Source organism: Syngnathoides biaculeatus, chromosome 1, assembly GCF_019802595.1.
Source record: "Syngnathoides biaculeatus isolate LvHL_M chromosome 1, ASM1980259v1, whole genome shotgun sequence".
NCBI classification, from domain to species: domain Eukaryota; kingdom Metazoa; phylum Chordata; class Actinopteri; order Syngnathiformes; family Syngnathidae; genus Syngnathoides; species Syngnathoides biaculeatus.
The window spans coordinates 7,144,166-7,160,029 of record NC_084640.1 but is presented as its reverse complement, the minus strand read 5'-3'; the positions used below and the strand labels follow the sequence as shown (position 1 = coordinate 7,160,029).

Sequence of the window (15,864 nt, the reverse complement as noted above, 5' to 3'; positions counted from 1 at the left end):
GGGTGCTGAGGATGGACCTGCCAGGCAAAAGAGCGATAGGAAGACCAAAGACAAGGTTGACGGATGTTGTGAGGGAGGACATGAGGACAGTGGGTGTTAGAGAGGAGAGCACGAGATAAGCTAAGATGGAAAAAGATGACATGCTGTGGCGACCCCAAATGGGACAAGCTGAAAGAAAAAGAAGAAGAAGAGGCTCTTACAGTAAATATGCGGTATGATTGTTGAATGAAGAGTGACATGGTGCTCAAAGAACATACTGTACTTGTCATGAGAGTACTGACAACATGTTCACCCCTGAAAGCCTGTCGGCCAAATATTGTCATTGTTTGATTTCTTGGTTTGTGCACACAGAGGCGGTTTTTCAGTTTCGGATGTTATTCCGAATACAAAGAATGTCAGCTGAGCTCGTGGTCATTGTCACTGTCGGGAAAACAATGCTGTAATTGATTTTTAGCGCGATCTGCTTCTCTATGGGCTTTTTGTGGTGCACCAGTCCAGCGTGAGTCACGGACCACGAGCATGAGCGAGGAGGGCGCTCCACAGCTGCCAACTCCCACCAGCAACGGCTGTCCACTGGGTTACGAAAGCCCTCCCACATAGGAATTGTACATCACGACCTACATAATATAATGTTGTTTTAAAAACAATCATTTTCCAAGTCATGTAGATACTACAAACTACAGTAACTAACCCATGGGAATATTCCTTATTAAATATATTTCTGTGTGTGTATTACAACAGATGTATTTTGCTTGTCGACCTTAGCTTAGTCTGACCAACCATTCAAAGGATGGAAAAATATTGACATTATTGTTGCCGAGTCCCCAGGACCACTTGGGTGAATTAGAAATCGAATTGGTGCAAGAAACGGTCCCATTGCTAGTATATTATTCAGGACTGATTCTAACGAACCTTGGCAGATTAGAATGACATGACAGCAGCATCTTTAGTCTTAAATCTGAGTGGAGAAACAAAATCTACATACAGTTGAAGTGGTGCGGCCAATAAGGGAAACACGACTGCGGTGTGACTGCCCCCTGCTGGCATAACACGGAGCAAACATTGATTACGTCACGTCCGCTTGTTCCGTGGTTTTCATTAGCTTGAATGCCAGGGAGCCGCTCGTTTTGAAATGGTATCGTTTGCTCATGAATCCACTTCCATCACACTAAGTTATTTCATCTTTTAAGTTTTATTACTTTTTACCAGCAGATACTAAGTGAAGCTACTTCATTTGAAGGTGTTTTGTTGTCATAGGACGGGTTCAGTTACTTTGTGATGGCACGCACTATTTTGGCTGATAACGTCGAAGCGTGGCTTCATTTTTTGTCTCTCCAATTTTTTCAAACAATTTGTTTTGTGACGTTCCACAAGAACATCTATTTTACAGACGGTTGATACCAACATGGAATGGTAAGGCATTTTTCTCGAGTCCACTTTAAAATCGTGAGGTTTATTTCTTAAAAATAGAAGAGTATTGAAGTAGCAATTGTGGTGTTTTTAAAGTTCATTTTTAATACACCAATGATGGCTGTCACTGGTTGTGATATTTCATGAAAGTCGTCTTACAGGAGTTGTGTGAGACTGAGGCCATGCTGTGGCTTTACATTGCAGGGTTATATGTAAACCTCATTACATTTTTGCATGAATGTTTCTAGACTGGTTTTCAAACTATTTTTTGTCCTCAAGGAATAGATTGACCCGATTAAACAAAGCACATTTTTTTCCAGGACTGAAAAGGTGAAGCAAAGGCCCACCATGCTCCTACCTGCTGACTGACGTGTTGGTGGTGGACTTGTGGAGAACTTGGACAAAATGGAAGAAGATTCTGGTTTGTATTAGCCAAGACATGAAATCCAACACCATTTTAGCACAGAGTTGCAGTACAGACTCACCCACAATTGGTGAATATCCTAAATATCGAAGCCCCCCCAAAAAAACGAGCCAAAGACTGCTTATTGCATCAACCTTATTTTCACTTGCAGTTCTAGTCAGTTTTATAGACTGGCTAAGAGATAGTGTAGATTTTACAGAAACTTATAAACCTTCAATAAACAGGAACTTAAACACACACACACAGCAGCAGTAGATGCCAACAGCTTACAACTATATTCACACGCATATATTCTATGCTACGTATTATCAAAACTGTCCAAAGTGGTACAGTATTACAATGTGGGAAGGCCTCTTGGTCTCGTCCGTGTTTGCCAGAATGTTATGACACAACATGCTGCCCACTTGAAAGCATGCAATGAACACCATGTTATAAGAGCTGAGGATATTTTTTTTTTTTCCTTCCCAGTGCTAGCGGTGTCAAATATTTATTTATTGCTATACAAAGTATAGTAATTGGCTGCAGACCTACCAGCGAGACTGAACCCACACTGGTTCTGTACTTTCTTTGTGTCTGCTAGAGTGATGTGAGGTGGTTTGAGGCTCTGCTTTGGCTATACTTAGCAGGGTTATAGGTGAACCTCCTACAAGTACTGTGGTAATAACCCACCACCGAGTGCCATTAAAATTGTGACGTTAGTGAATAGAAAACAACTGATTTTAATATCACACAATATGTTGCAGGGTTGACATTTTGGAGCGAAGGCTGACCATGCTCACCTCCTGATTGATGTGGGACTTGTGTCGAATTGGACAAATTGGAGAAGATTCTGGTTTGTATTAACCAAAACGTGAAGTAACATGTTTTTTTGTTGCTAATGCAGTGATTGCTGCAGACCTACCAGCGAGACTGAACCCACACTGGTTCTGTACTTTCTTAGTGTCTGCTAGAGCGATGTGAGGTTGTTTGAGGCTCTGCTATGTTTACACATAGCAGGGTTATAGGTAAGCCTCCGACAAGCACAGTAGTATTAACTCAGCACCAAGTGCCATTAATATTCCCGAAAATTGGAAGTTAAAATATCAAAACTACTGATTTAACATTGCACAAGACATGGAAATGAAAGTGCCAGTTATATTCATGTACTGAATAATTATTGGCCCAAGTATTAGGAAACAGTTGTCGTTGTGAAGCCATAATTGCAAATGTCTGACATTAGATGGCTTTGCTGCAGTTACCAATGGTGAAAGAACAAGTTATGTAGTGTGGCGCAAACAGAGCTGTGAAACGGTAACATTCCACTAAATTGCTTGCTATCCAGAGTTAAGATGGTTTTAATACAGTTGTAAATGCACTAAATGGTAACCATGGACACTATCAGGTTTACATGGTGTACGTCGTACAATCCTATGTCCCAATTCCTGATTTAAAACGATCACAAATATTGCATTGAGTGCAATGCTGCATATCTAATCATGATTAGAACACTGTGTCCACCTGATTTAATCACTTGTCTTTTTCATTTTCAGAAAATGGTGGAACAGGCCGAGAACATGTAAAGGCGTGGTGGCATTGATTTTGTTCTCTGGATGTCAAATGGACTTTTACATGATGGACTGCTGTTAAACTGAATTTATATTTGTAGCAACAGTCTGTAAATATTCCAAATATGAAGGAGTTAAAATTCATGAATTGTGTCAAGCTATGTTTGTTTGGATTAAACCTCTTTTTTTTTGTTTAAACAAAACGGTGGTCTGGTTCCTGGCAAGTACTGGCTGTCTAGTACAGTGATTCCCAAACAGTGTGCTGTGGTACATTAACGTGCTGTGGGAGGTTACCCAATTTTATGTAATTGCTAAAAAAAAAAAAAAATTATTCCAAGAAATAATGTATTCACTATTTATGCCAGTGAGGCACAATGACAGAACAAAAAAAAAAAAACCTCTTCTATTTGATGGCAGGAAGTGCATACCGTAATTAATTGATCCATTTTTGGTGACATTTACTTTTGTTGGTGTGCCGTGGGATTTTTCAATTGTAAAATATGTGCCTTGGCTCTATGAAGGTTGGAAATCACTGGTCTTATACATGTGACAATCGCTTGTCTTCAGACACAAGCCTGTGCTTACAAATAAAAACAAGCCTTGCTACTTTTGCAAAAACACCTGAAATCTCCCATTTGCATCTAGGAAAGTGTAAAACCAGGTTAGAAGTTTTGCTGCCTAAGTTAAAAAGGTATATTTGATGCAGATCTAGCATTCATTGTGAAGCGTAGTGATGGCAGTGTCATACTTTGGGGCCTGGAGACTTCAGTGTTGTTCCCACATGACAGCTGGGATAGGTTCCAGCTCTCTCGCAACCCTCATGAGGATAAGCATCTTAGACAAAGAATGGATAGATGTTATTCTGTGACAGCCTTTTTTGAAGTGATTCAATCATTTTACATGTACAAAAAAAAAAACCATGCAATCATCAAGTGCTTCTTTCCCTGAAATAAAAGAGAAGGCTGTTCATATTTCAAATAAAGGTTTGTCCTCAAAAGACTTTCAGACCAGTTCTGTGGGATTTTATGTATGAATTTTATTAGCAATGTTTCACGAATTAGATACTTGTTTCCATTAACTTTCAAAAGTTTTCATCACTTGTCAGTAAGAGAAAGGGACTGAGGAGGATGCAGAAGTTGTGTTTATTTTCAAAGATAAAACCCCCCCCCCCCCTTGCTATTTAAACTCATAAAGATGCGTTTGAGGCTACAGGATGACGCTGCTGCTTGCAGACTTCCTTGGCATGAGTAAAGTGCACACCACGCCTCGATCACTCACGGTCTACTCAGAAGTCAGCCATACTTCTCTTTTTTCCGTCACTTTCTGTTCCCTACACGTCTGTCTGTCTGTCTCCTGTTCTGGTTTTCTTCGCTGAATCCGGGCCAAAGGATGGCAGAGATGGAGGGACTCGAGTTTGGGAAGTCTGACTTTGTTCTGCTGGATGAGGTGACCATGGATCAGTTTATGGAGAATCTTAAATTGAGGTAAGTGCTGACACAGAGGAAGAGGAAGCTGGAAGCCACTGATGTACAACTTTTATTGTGCCTCCAAAAGACCATTTTACATAACTTCACCTTTTTAACCAGTTTTCGATCATGTTTATTAGTGTTCAAGGCAGGCTGCAGCTCAAGTACAATTCTCACCTTGACTTGTAAGTTCTTGAGAGTAAACCAGATCAAGCAAATACTGTTACGTGACTCTCGCATCCAACCAAAATTTAACAAAGAATGCTCAGTTACTTCTATTCATTCTTACGGCCTTTCCATAAAATGCAGGAAATATTATACTGGACTGTAATGCCTTTATTTTTTTTCTTCATTTTTATTTTTGTCATTTTTTGTAAAATCCAAAGCTAGTCAAGTCATGATTTTATTACTATTTGTTAGCCAATACAGATTAAGGAAAACTACGAAACTAAGATTTTTTTTTTTAAACTGGATGTGTATGATACAAAGGACTATTAGAACCCTTCAGATTTCTGTCAGCATCCAGAGTGTTAGCGCATCCAAAATTTACCTTTGTCACTAATTTAACTTTATGAAGCAAAATTTAAAATGCTTTATGCATTAATGTTAATGGAAAAATGATAGCACATGTACTCTTGTAATTACATAAAAAAATTAAACCAGACCTGAGCAAACTTCTTTTTTACTCGAGGGACGATACACCTTGGCCACAGGGACAATGAAGTATTATAAATGTGAGTAAAACCAAAACAAGAAGTGCCTGTTACATGATAAAAAAAAACCCGCAGGAAGCGATTATCTAAGCAACTTAATTAACTATTGTTATATTCCCGTTGTTCACTATGATCAACTCAGCTAACCCGCCAATGGATTTAACAAAGTGTGACACAAGTTTCACTTCCTGCTTTCTGTGAATATTCAGTGTTTTGCCATTTCCTGGCACTGCTGCACGACAGGGTTGCGTTCAGTCTTTCACTAGCGGTGGAAAACGAGGCCACACTAGTGTCTCTTCCTATAAATAGATGGAAATTAAAACTAATGGGACTTAGTAGTATTTTGCCTGCTTACACAAAAAGATGAAGTATCGAGACACACTTTTTAATTGGTTGATTTAAATGCCAGAGATTGAACAAGACCTATTGGAGATTGGGGTAGGACAAACTGTGTATATATATACACAGTAAAGAAAATAAGTATTTGAACACCCTGCTTTATTGCAAGTTCTCCCACTTGGAAATCATGGAGGGGTCTGAAATTTTCATCGTAGGTGCATGTCCACTGTGAGAGAGATAATCTAAAAAGAAAAATCCAGGAATCACAATGTATAGATTTTTTTAAACAATTTATTTGTGCGATACAGCTGCAAATAAGTGTTTGAACACCTGTCTATCAGCTACAATTCTGACCCTCAAAGACCTGCTTGTCTGCCTTTAAAAGTCCACCTCCACTCCATGTATTGTCCTGAATCAGATCCAAACAGACACCTGTCCACCCCATACAATCAGTAAGACTCAAAAACACCAGAGACAAAATTGTACAACTCCACACGGGTGGAAAGGGCTACAGAGAAAATGCCAAGCCGTATGGTGAAAAAAGGTCCACTCTTGGAGCAATTAGAAAATGGAAGAAGCTAAACGTGATGGTCAATCATAATCGGAGTGGAGCCCCGTACAAGATATCACCTTGTGGGGTGTCAATGATCCTTAGAAAGGGGAGGAATCAGCCCAGGACTACACGACAGGACTTGGTCAATGACCTGAAAAGAGCTGGGACCACCGTTTCCAATTTTGACTGTTGGTAATACACTAAGACGTGATGGTTTGAAATCATGCATGCCATGGAAGGTTCCCCTGCTTAAGCCAACACGTCAGGGCCCGTCTTAAGTTTGCCAATGACCATTTGGATAATACAGAGGAGTCATGGGACAAAGATGAGACCAAAATGGAACTTTTTGGTCATAATTCCATTAACCGTGTTTGGAGGAAGATGAATGATGAGTTCCATCCCAAGAACACCATCCCTACTGTGAAGCGTGGGGGTGGTAGCATCATGCTTTGGGGTGTTTTTCTGCACATGGGACAAGACGATTGCACTGTATTAAAGGGAGGATGACCCCGACCATGTATTGTGAGTATTTTGGGGAACAACCTCTTTCCCTCAGTCAGAGCATTGAAGCTGCATAGTGGTTGGTTCTTTCAACATGACAATGACCCGAAGCACAAAGCCAGGAAAACCAAGGAGTGGCTCCGTAAGAAGCATATCAAGGTTCTGGCGTGGCCTAGCCAGTCTCCAGATCTAAACCAAATAGAAAATCGTTCGAGGGAGCTGAAATGCCGTGTTTCTCAGTCTGATTTAGAGAAGATCTGTGTGGAGGAGTGGGCCAAAATCCCCCCTGCAGTGTGTGCAAACATGGTCAACAACTGCACAAAATGTTTGACCTCTGTAATTTGCAAACAAAGGCTACTGTACCAAATATTAACATTGGTTTTCTCAGGGGTTCAAACACTTATCTGCAGCTGTATCACATAAACAAATCGTTAAAAAATCATACATTGTGATTCCTGGATTTTTCTTTTTAGATTCTCTCTCTCACAGTGGACTTGCAATATAACAGGGTGTTCAAATACTTATTTTCCTCACTGTATATGTGTATTTTTACTTTTTTACATTTGACTTCTTTGAGGGGTCAACTGTGCTGATACACGAGTATCTTCACAGAATAGTGACAAGCCATCAGTGTATAACTTTTGTGTGGACAGGTTTGAGAAGGGTCGGATCTACACCTACATCGGCGACGTGGTGGTCTCCGTGAACCCGTACAAACAGATGGATATCTATGGGAAAGATACGATCGACGCGTACCGCGGTCGCGAGCTGTACGAAAATCCGCCTCACCTCTATGCTGTATCTGACGCCGCCTATAAGGCCATGAAGAGACGAGCCAAAGACACCTGCATCGTCATATCAGGTTGGTTCTGAAATGAAGACGCAAAACACTCACTAATGACCCCTCTCAGCCTTTTTGTTGCTGGCGTGGTTGGCACTTGGGAATTTTTTACAAATTAGAATTAATGAAAAAAATGTAGAATGTTTTTTTTTTTTTTTTTTAAAGATATAGCATTTAAGTATGATATTCCATTATTCCAAAATCAACATTACAAAATGTTTGTGCTCTTCAGGTGAAAGTGGTGCTGGGAAAACAGAAGCCAGTAAATACATCATGCAGTACATTGCAGCAATCACGAACCCGAGTCAGAGGGCAGATGTCGAAAGGTAAGCAGTAATCAAGTTGTGTGAAGATTATAAAGATGATATAAATACAAGAGGTGAGAAACCAGTATCTGTACCTTGAAAGCTGCTGCGACCATCTCAACTTGCTTCCTGTGCTCCTGCACTGAATCACTTGCTACTATGTTTGATTGCATTCTTGTGTGAGTGCCTAGCGGTTGTATCCAAGTACAAACACTCTCTAAAATGTGATGATTATAGCATAATAGGATGAATAGAACATTGTTTGTGAGACATGGATTTGCTATGACTCAACAGAAATGAAGGAAAGTGAATCGAAACGTACTTACTGACGCACGAGTGAATAATATGATAATAAAAAAAAGCAACTGATATGAGCGAATCAGGGGAATCAGAGCATGTGAACACTAAATGGAATTACATCAACCCCCTGACCCATCAACAAATTACTCCCACAGTACAGTTAAAGTAATTGCCACTACAGAACTAAAGGCACATTCTTGACGTCTAATATTAATGATAATTTGCCACATGGCAAAAGATTCATTGTAGATATAGAATTCCATTCAAGAAGAGTTGCACATTTTTGGGATGGCATATTTATGAATAGTTTCTGTAGCTGGAGATCGAATCGCCAAGGTCCCCGCCTTTGGCCACGGCCCAACTCACATCCCACCCGACTCCTGTGGCCCCTCTCACAGGTGGTGAACCCATGGGAAAGGGGACCCATGTTACCCTTTCGGGCCGTGCCCGGCTGAGCCCCATTGGTGCAGATAGGGTGAGAGGTTCGGTCATCCGGGAGGGGCTCAGTTTCAAGCTGCTGCTCCTCTGATTTGAAAGGAGCCAGATGAGGTAATTGGGGCATCTGATTTGGATGCCTCCCGGACGCCTCCCTGGTGAGGTGTTCCGGGCATGTCCCACCGGAAAGAGACCCCAGGGACGACCCAGGAGACGTTGGAGAGACTATGTCTCTCGGCTGGCTTGGGAACGCCTGGGGATCCCTCCGGAAGAGCTGGAAGAAGGGGCTGGGGAAAGGGAAGTCTGGGTGTCCCTGCTGAAGCTACTTCCCCCACCACCTGACCCGGAAAAGTGGTAGAAAATGGATGGTTGGAATATTTATGAATATAGATGCCACAAGATGGTGGCGAACCTCTACCTATGTCCAAATGAAACTCTTCAAAATACTTCCTTGATAAAGATGCGACCATTTAGTGTCGAAGTAATGCCTTTATTGTTTTGGTCTGAGCACAAAAACAGCGAACAGGTGATTTTTTTTTTCCAACAAACAGAGAATACATTTAAACAAATATGCAACAATTCAATAAGCAGCAATTACCAAATATAGCGTACTGTAATACCTTTAAAAAGTGAACAATATTATCCCATTTTTTGAATTCACATCCAAAACTCTTTCGGTTCCTGTAACGTTTGCCACTCTTTGATGTTCCCACGGCTGGTTGGGTCCACTTGTAACTGATCAGCGTGAAGAACATGCTGCTCAAGTCCAACTGCGTTCTGGAGGCTTTTGGGAACGCCAAGACGAATCGCAACGACAACTCCAGCCGCTTTGGCAAGTACATGGACATCAACTTCAATTTCAACGGTGACCCCATGGGGGGCCACATCAACAACTACCTGTTGGAGAAGGTGAGCCGATGTAGTTCTCGCTTATGAGTATTTTGTTGCGAACATAAATATTTCATGGGGTGTTGAAAAAGAGGGAACGATAATGGAAAAACTGCTGCACCTACACATTCTTTTTGCTGCTTATTTTTAAATCTTTATCTTTTTAGAAGATTTACTGTCCATATAAAAAGGAGACATAGGATGGAAAATTAGATGGATGTGAAAAACGTGTACATACAGACTTAAACTGACGAGATTTTGTATTTTACTTCCTGAAGGTGTTACTAGTCGGCTTCAAACTATTTCCCGCATCTGTTGAAAATAACATTGACAGGCGTATTTCTTTCCTTTTGTCCTGCTCAAGTCCAGGGTGGTTCAGCAGCAACAAGGAGAGAGGAACTTCCATTCTTTTTACCAGGTAAAGATTAAAGATGAGAATCTGCGCCGCAAACCTTTCATGCCTAACGTACTTCATTGAGAAGCTAAATTGTAGCAAATCTTATGAACCACTTCTATGTTGTGTAAACAGATTCACAACTTCTTTGTTGTCATGGTTTCAACAGTTTTTACGAGGAGGATCTGCTGAAGCTATTGCCTCATATCACCTGCAAAATGATCCAAGTGTTTACGTGTACACTAAAGAGGGCGCTGCAGCCACTGTGAGTTCATTTAATTTATTATAGTATTGGAGCAATTTGTTCCATCTATTTATTGTTCATTTTCATGTCTGGTACGACCCTTGCTTATATCACCCGAAGAATACGTTGAACACGACAAAACAGAGCTGATTCCGTAACTCTTTATGTTCTCCTTGAAATGTTTAAGCTTAATTGTTTTCCAATTTACTGTTGACAAAATTATGGGAAATGGCGAAATAGCAGCTCTTAACTTGACCTCCTATGAGCTGTTTCTGTTGTCACCATTATATTTGTCCAAACAAAAAAAAAATAAAAATAAAATAAACACAAATGAGACAAGGGCGGGCTCATATTTTTTCAAAAATCTGTCTAATGTATTTGTATTTTCTCTCTCCGTAGACCTGGAACAATGACCACTCGAGCCACAAAGCTGTTGTTCACGCACTGGAAGTTATTGGCTTCTCGAAAGAGGAAATTCAGTCAATTTATCAAATTCTAGCGTCCATCCTGCATCTTGTAAGATTCTGGAATACACTCCTGCCTGTGTCATTAATCAAAACTGAAATAGTATTTTGATGACTTTTTTTATTTTTTGGGGTAATGACTGGTTTACTTTCTTTTTTTATCTTTTAGGGTAACGTTCGGTTTGCAAGTGACGCCGAAAACGTCGAAATTTTGGACCTTGACACTGTGAACCACATCTCCGAGTTGACGGGTACTGGTGCGGACAATGTCGTCAAGAGCTTGCTGTACCGCACTGTGGCCATCGGTGGTGGCGAGGTCATTGAGAAGGGTCACACGCATGAGGAGGCCTGCTTTGGGCGGGATGCTTTTGCAAAGGTGCAATATATTCATTTATTGGATTTCATGATTATGTCCTCCCTTTATCTTGCCGTCTCTTTAATTTAATTTACCACTTTTTCAATGTAGGCTCTCTATGAGAGACTTTTTGGGTGGATTGTAGGCCGCATCAATGGCATCATTGAGGTCAAAAACTACAACCCAATGTTTCATGGGAAAAACACCGTCATTGGAGTGCTGGATATCTACGGATTTGAGATCTTTGACAACAACAGGTTGGAGTATTTTTGCGGTTTCAAATGAAAGTGTACGACAAATTGATGTTAATGTTTCTGGGATGTTTGTTGTTTTGCGTGGGCCAGTTTTGAGCAGTTTTGCATCAACTACTGCAACGAGAAACTGCAGCAACTTTTCATCGAGCTGATCCTCCAACAGGAACAAAGCGAGTATAACCGCGAGGGTATCCAATGGCAACATGTAGGTAAAATAAAATAAATAGTTATGATTTGCACAAGTTTGTATGTGTGTGTGTGTGTGTAAAGTTTGAATTTCGTCTTTACCTGTATTGAAAATATATTAAAATGCTTCTGTGTTCATGTATAAACTGGATTAACGTTGATTTGGCTTGTAATCGCATAGTAATACAGCTTTATTCCGACACAGATCGACTACTTCAATAACCAGATCATCGTCGACCTCGTGGAGCAGCAGCACAAAGGCATCATCTCCATTCTGGATGAAGCTTGTCTGAGTGTTGGGAAAGTGACGGACACGCTGTGCCTGGACAGCATGGACATCAAATTGGCGCAACATCCCCACTACACCTCCCGTAAAGTGAGAACATTACCTAAGCTTGAAAAGCGTCTGTTGGAAGGCAGATTTTCAAAATTGGACATTTCTGTTTAAAGTCTCCTTTCATTGTCCTTGTTTGACTCAATATGAATGCAAGTTTTGGTTTCTGCCACGAGAGGGCAGAGTTTCTCTAATTTTCAGCCTTTTAGTTTGGATTTGATCAAAACTCATCCGATCAACCTTTAAATGTTTTATGTTGACATTTGGTGGAGGGATTGCATTTCGCCACAATTGGGTCAGAACTCACACATTTCCTCTTTGCATTCGTAGCTCACCCCTACGGACAAAACCATGGACTTCCAGAAGCACTTCCGAATTCGCCACTATGCAGGAGATGTCACGTGAGTTGCCCTTTTTGAGTGTTTCACCACCGTGTCGTGGTCTAGTGTGGCACGATTCCGAAGCCTAATCCATATGATCCTATTAAGAGGTCAGTTTAGGATGAGAAATATTTTGCTGGTGTTATTAATGTTTGTGCACGTTTTTCAGGGCTCTGCACGGTAACTTTGAATGAAAGATAGTACTTCTGTGTTGCACACTAAAAGCTTCATTGTTGCTGCCAATAGAGGCAACACTGTCTGACTTCTTTCCAGCTGTGCCACTGGACTAAATGAAGCATTGATGTGGTGCAGGATGTTTGGGATGTAAATGCGTAGTTCACAATCTTATTGATGTTATTTATCAAAGCTCTGCCTCCCTATCGTTAATTGCTCCATTATCAGTTGGTTCACTGATGCTAAATGTGAACCAGGCCAGATGGGGGCCTTTGGCCATTAGTGTAACTACCAGCTATATAATGTTAATTTCCAGGTTGTGAATGGAACATTTAAAAGCGCAGCATTGACAATGAAACATATCTTGCGTGCAGCCCATCTAAGTGAATTGCAATTTCTAGCATCACTATCGCTTACAAGAATGCGTTGTTGTGCGCGCACGCGTTCATGATGGATCTTCGTATCTGTCGGCCAAGATTTTCAAAATGTCAGGGCTGCGTCCAGGTCACTCCCCATGAGATGTCACTCCTTCAAGCCGGTGCTGCCCACCCTCCATCTTATCCCGTCTGAGTCTCCGTCTAAATATACGTCCCAGCCCCGTCGAAAAAATAGCCACCCACCTCATCGCCCTCGAAACATACAAGCTTTGACCTACTTCCCCCATCCCTTCTTTATCCTCAACCTTTTCCCCTTCCTCTGCAATTCAGCAACCTTTACCCGATGAATCCTTTGTCCATCGGAATTCGCTGCCGCATTTTTCCCAGGAACTCTTAAATTGATCTCGTGCAATAAGTTGAGGTGCACATTTCTCACATCTTTGTCAAAGGGGTCTCCAACCCACCTGCTCCTCCTTCCTTTGTTGACAATGACCTTTCCTGAGTTTAAGCCGTCGTCATATCTCCAGAGAGCATGTGACCTTATCTCTACGTGTCCTCTATACTCCCACCTTTCCTTTCAAGTGAATGCCAGGACTTGTTCTTATGTCTTTTCACCGCTCCTTATGCTCGTTGGCAACCATACAGGAAATATCCCCCAACCTTTTCAAAGTGACCATAAAGTAAACAAGTTGATATCATGTTTGCATTTCCTAATGTCAGACTGTCACCGAGTTCGGTTGCATTTCACCTTAAAACAAAGGCTGCATTTCTGCCGCTGCTGCATTTACACCGCGGGGAGTTTAAGGCCAGATGGTACACCGGCCAAGTGAGCGCCGTGTCTGGAAATATGTCACACAAAATGACTAAATAAGTGCCATGCTTTTTATTTAACTACAAAGGACTCTTCACAATGAATATGACATCTATTTTTTTTTATATATACCTCATCTATGAATGACTTGGCGCATGTGAAAATCCGTGACCTTTGGCCAGAAAAGTCCCCTCCTCCCTGCTATACAGTAAATCATCGAGTAATTATCGTGTAATTGACACATCCTAACCCCTTTTTTGCAACCTGTACAAATTCCAGTTTTCAATCAATAATTTCCCCTCCGTTGTTTATTAGAACCCATTCGTGGGCAGCATCCCATTCTTGGGACATCATGATTTTCACGCATCATATATTTCAGTATATCAAAATATTGAAGTGTTTTAATCTGAAGCCATAATTTGGTATCAGGAGAGGATAATTCATCGGTTAAAGTTCGCACGGAGTTATTTCCCTTTCCTTCCTGACCCAACATGGCTGCCTCAAGTACACATGGAGCGTTTGATAACATACCCGTCCCAGTTTTGGGACGCTGCCAGCGAGAGGGTACATATTTTTTTGCCCTTTGTTTTATGTGTTAAACGAAAAAGAAGTGTTGTTTCCTTGATTGTGGCCAGTTAGGAGATTTTTATCTCAATAAGGCAAAAAAAAAAAAAAAAAAAAAAATGCCACCCTGCCCATGAATGGGTTTTAACATGAGCTTATTGTCAAAAGCACAAAATGAAGACTCTCCATAATTTACACTAACAATCCGGGCTACTTTTAGTTCCTCCACAAACAAAACCCGAAGAACATTCATGCTGTATTCGTACATCAACGTGTTTCCTTGGCACCGCTTTCTATATTTTTATTATACAGGAGTTTAGTGGCAGAAAGGAAAAAAAAAACCTGTATCTGTGATTTTATGTATTTATTTATTTTCTCAAAATAATTGAGTATAGGTTTGACAGTTTTTTTAATTTTGGAAGATTAAACTGTGACTAATTATGGTACCCGTTGACTGTGTTAGCATACTGCTTTGAACAACACAAAAGTACTGAAAGTGAGAATGTTCGGGTTGTATAATTTTGAGCTCTTTACAGCGTGTACGCCTACAAATGTGTACTGAACCGCTTGGATAAAAAAAAAAAAAGTGTGTGTGGGAGAGGTACAGTACGTAGCTGGCGCTTATGTTTATGTTTATTTTTTTTAAGATGTGTGCATTTGCATTACAGAGCTTTCACACTGTGGAGCTGTTAATGAGAAAAGAAAAAACAAATATTTATTTTGCATTCTCTACATGCTGGCTTCCCCTGGAGATGAACTTATTATGTAACTTGTGCCCCGACGTCCCATCTGATGCCCCAGAAAACCACCCAAACATTTGGAAGAGAGCAGACGGATTAAATTGTAGATGGTTCACTTTTTTTTTTTTTTTTTTTGCCACCCCAAATGTGAACTCAGTTCCCGTTTTGTAAATCTGCTAAGTGGCGTCGGTTTAATCTTCTCAGTCATTTGGAACCAACAGTGAAATCCCTCACTAGGTATTGATGTGATTCTCTTTGTAACTCCGTCTGACTTCCTTTAATTGAATCATCTTGATTCTTGTCGAAGTACCTTTCAGTTGTACCTCCCACACTTTTGGCCACTTTTGATAATACTCTCCACCTCTTACAGATATTCTATCGAGGGCTTTTTGGACAAAAACAGAGACCTGCTTTTCCAAGATTTCAAGCGCCTCATGTACCACAGGTGACGAACACGCCATCGTAGTTGCAGCTTTTTAGTAACTGGGCCAGGTTTCCTCTTGACCCTGTTAGCACATCAGCCTTCTGCCTACTTATTCAACCCCCCCCCCCCTCACCCCCCCAGTCCAATTCCTGTTTTGCTCTCTTTCAAAGCTCCAACCCAGTGATGAAGGAGATGTGGCCAGACGGACAACTCAGCATCACAGAGGTCACCAAGCGCCCGCTTACGGCGGGCACCCTCTTTAAAAACTCCATCATAGCGTTAGTGGATAAACTGGCCTGCAAGGTCGGTACCATTAACTTGGCTTTATTGTCCCTCTCCTTTAGGATAGAGATGTTATCATTTTTTTCATGTCTTTTTATTGTAGATTTACAATTTGTGTAGCCAAATGGAGGTTACAAAGGTTACCTTATCACTACTCATTCA

The 15,864-nt window shown here is 40.9% G+C and overlaps 1 protein-coding gene, 1 long non-coding RNA gene and 1 other non-coding gene across 6 annotated transcripts in view; all 3 read left to right on the top strand.

Annotated features, from left to right (window-relative positions):
* Positions 1-1,097: 1,097 nt before the first annotated feature.
* Positions 1,098-3,770, top strand: LOC133490796 (uncharacterized). The gene is made up of 4 exons (XR_009792287.1): positions 1,098-1,413; positions 1,731-1,831; positions 2,578-2,666; positions 3,364-3,770. It is a non-coding gene; the product is annotated as an uncharacterized LOC133490796 (long non-coding RNA).
* On the top strand, positions 2,724-2,855 carry LOC133504411 (small nucleolar RNA SNORA9). Its single transcript, XR_009795951.1, has one exon. It is a non-coding gene; the product is annotated as a small nucleolar RNA SNORA9 (small nucleolar RNA).
* A 984-nt stretch (positions 3,771-4,754) lies between the features above and the next one.
* Positions 4,755-15,864, top strand: part of myo1g (myosin IG) — a 33,456-nt gene continuing 22,346 nt past the window's right edge. For all 4 annotated transcript variants that reach the window (XR_009792284.1, XR_009792276.1, XM_061801126.1 and 1 more), the window contains exons 1-14: positions 4,755-4,862; positions 7,604-7,812; positions 8,024-8,117; positions 9,575-9,740; positions 10,084-10,137; positions 10,283-10,378; positions 10,757-10,873; positions 10,991-11,197; positions 11,288-11,433; positions 11,521-11,635; positions 11,822-11,992; positions 12,281-12,351; positions 15,367-15,441; positions 15,591-15,723. Coding sequence is in view for 2 of the 4 variants with exons in the window: in XM_061801126.1 (XP_061657110.1) it covers positions 4,768-4,862; positions 7,604-7,812; positions 8,024-8,117; positions 9,575-9,740; positions 10,084-10,137; positions 10,283-10,378; positions 10,757-10,873; positions 10,991-11,197; positions 11,288-11,433; positions 11,521-11,635; positions 11,822-11,992; positions 12,281-12,351; positions 15,367-15,441; positions 15,591-15,723 (1,749 nt within the window). In the remaining 2 variants the exon portion in view is untranslated. The remainder of the gene's footprint in view (positions 4,863-7,603; positions 7,813-8,023; positions 8,118-9,574; positions 9,741-10,083; positions 10,138-10,282; positions 10,379-10,756; positions 10,874-10,990; positions 11,198-11,287; positions 11,434-11,520; positions 11,636-11,821; positions 11,993-12,280; positions 12,352-15,366; positions 15,442-15,590; positions 15,724-15,864) is intronic.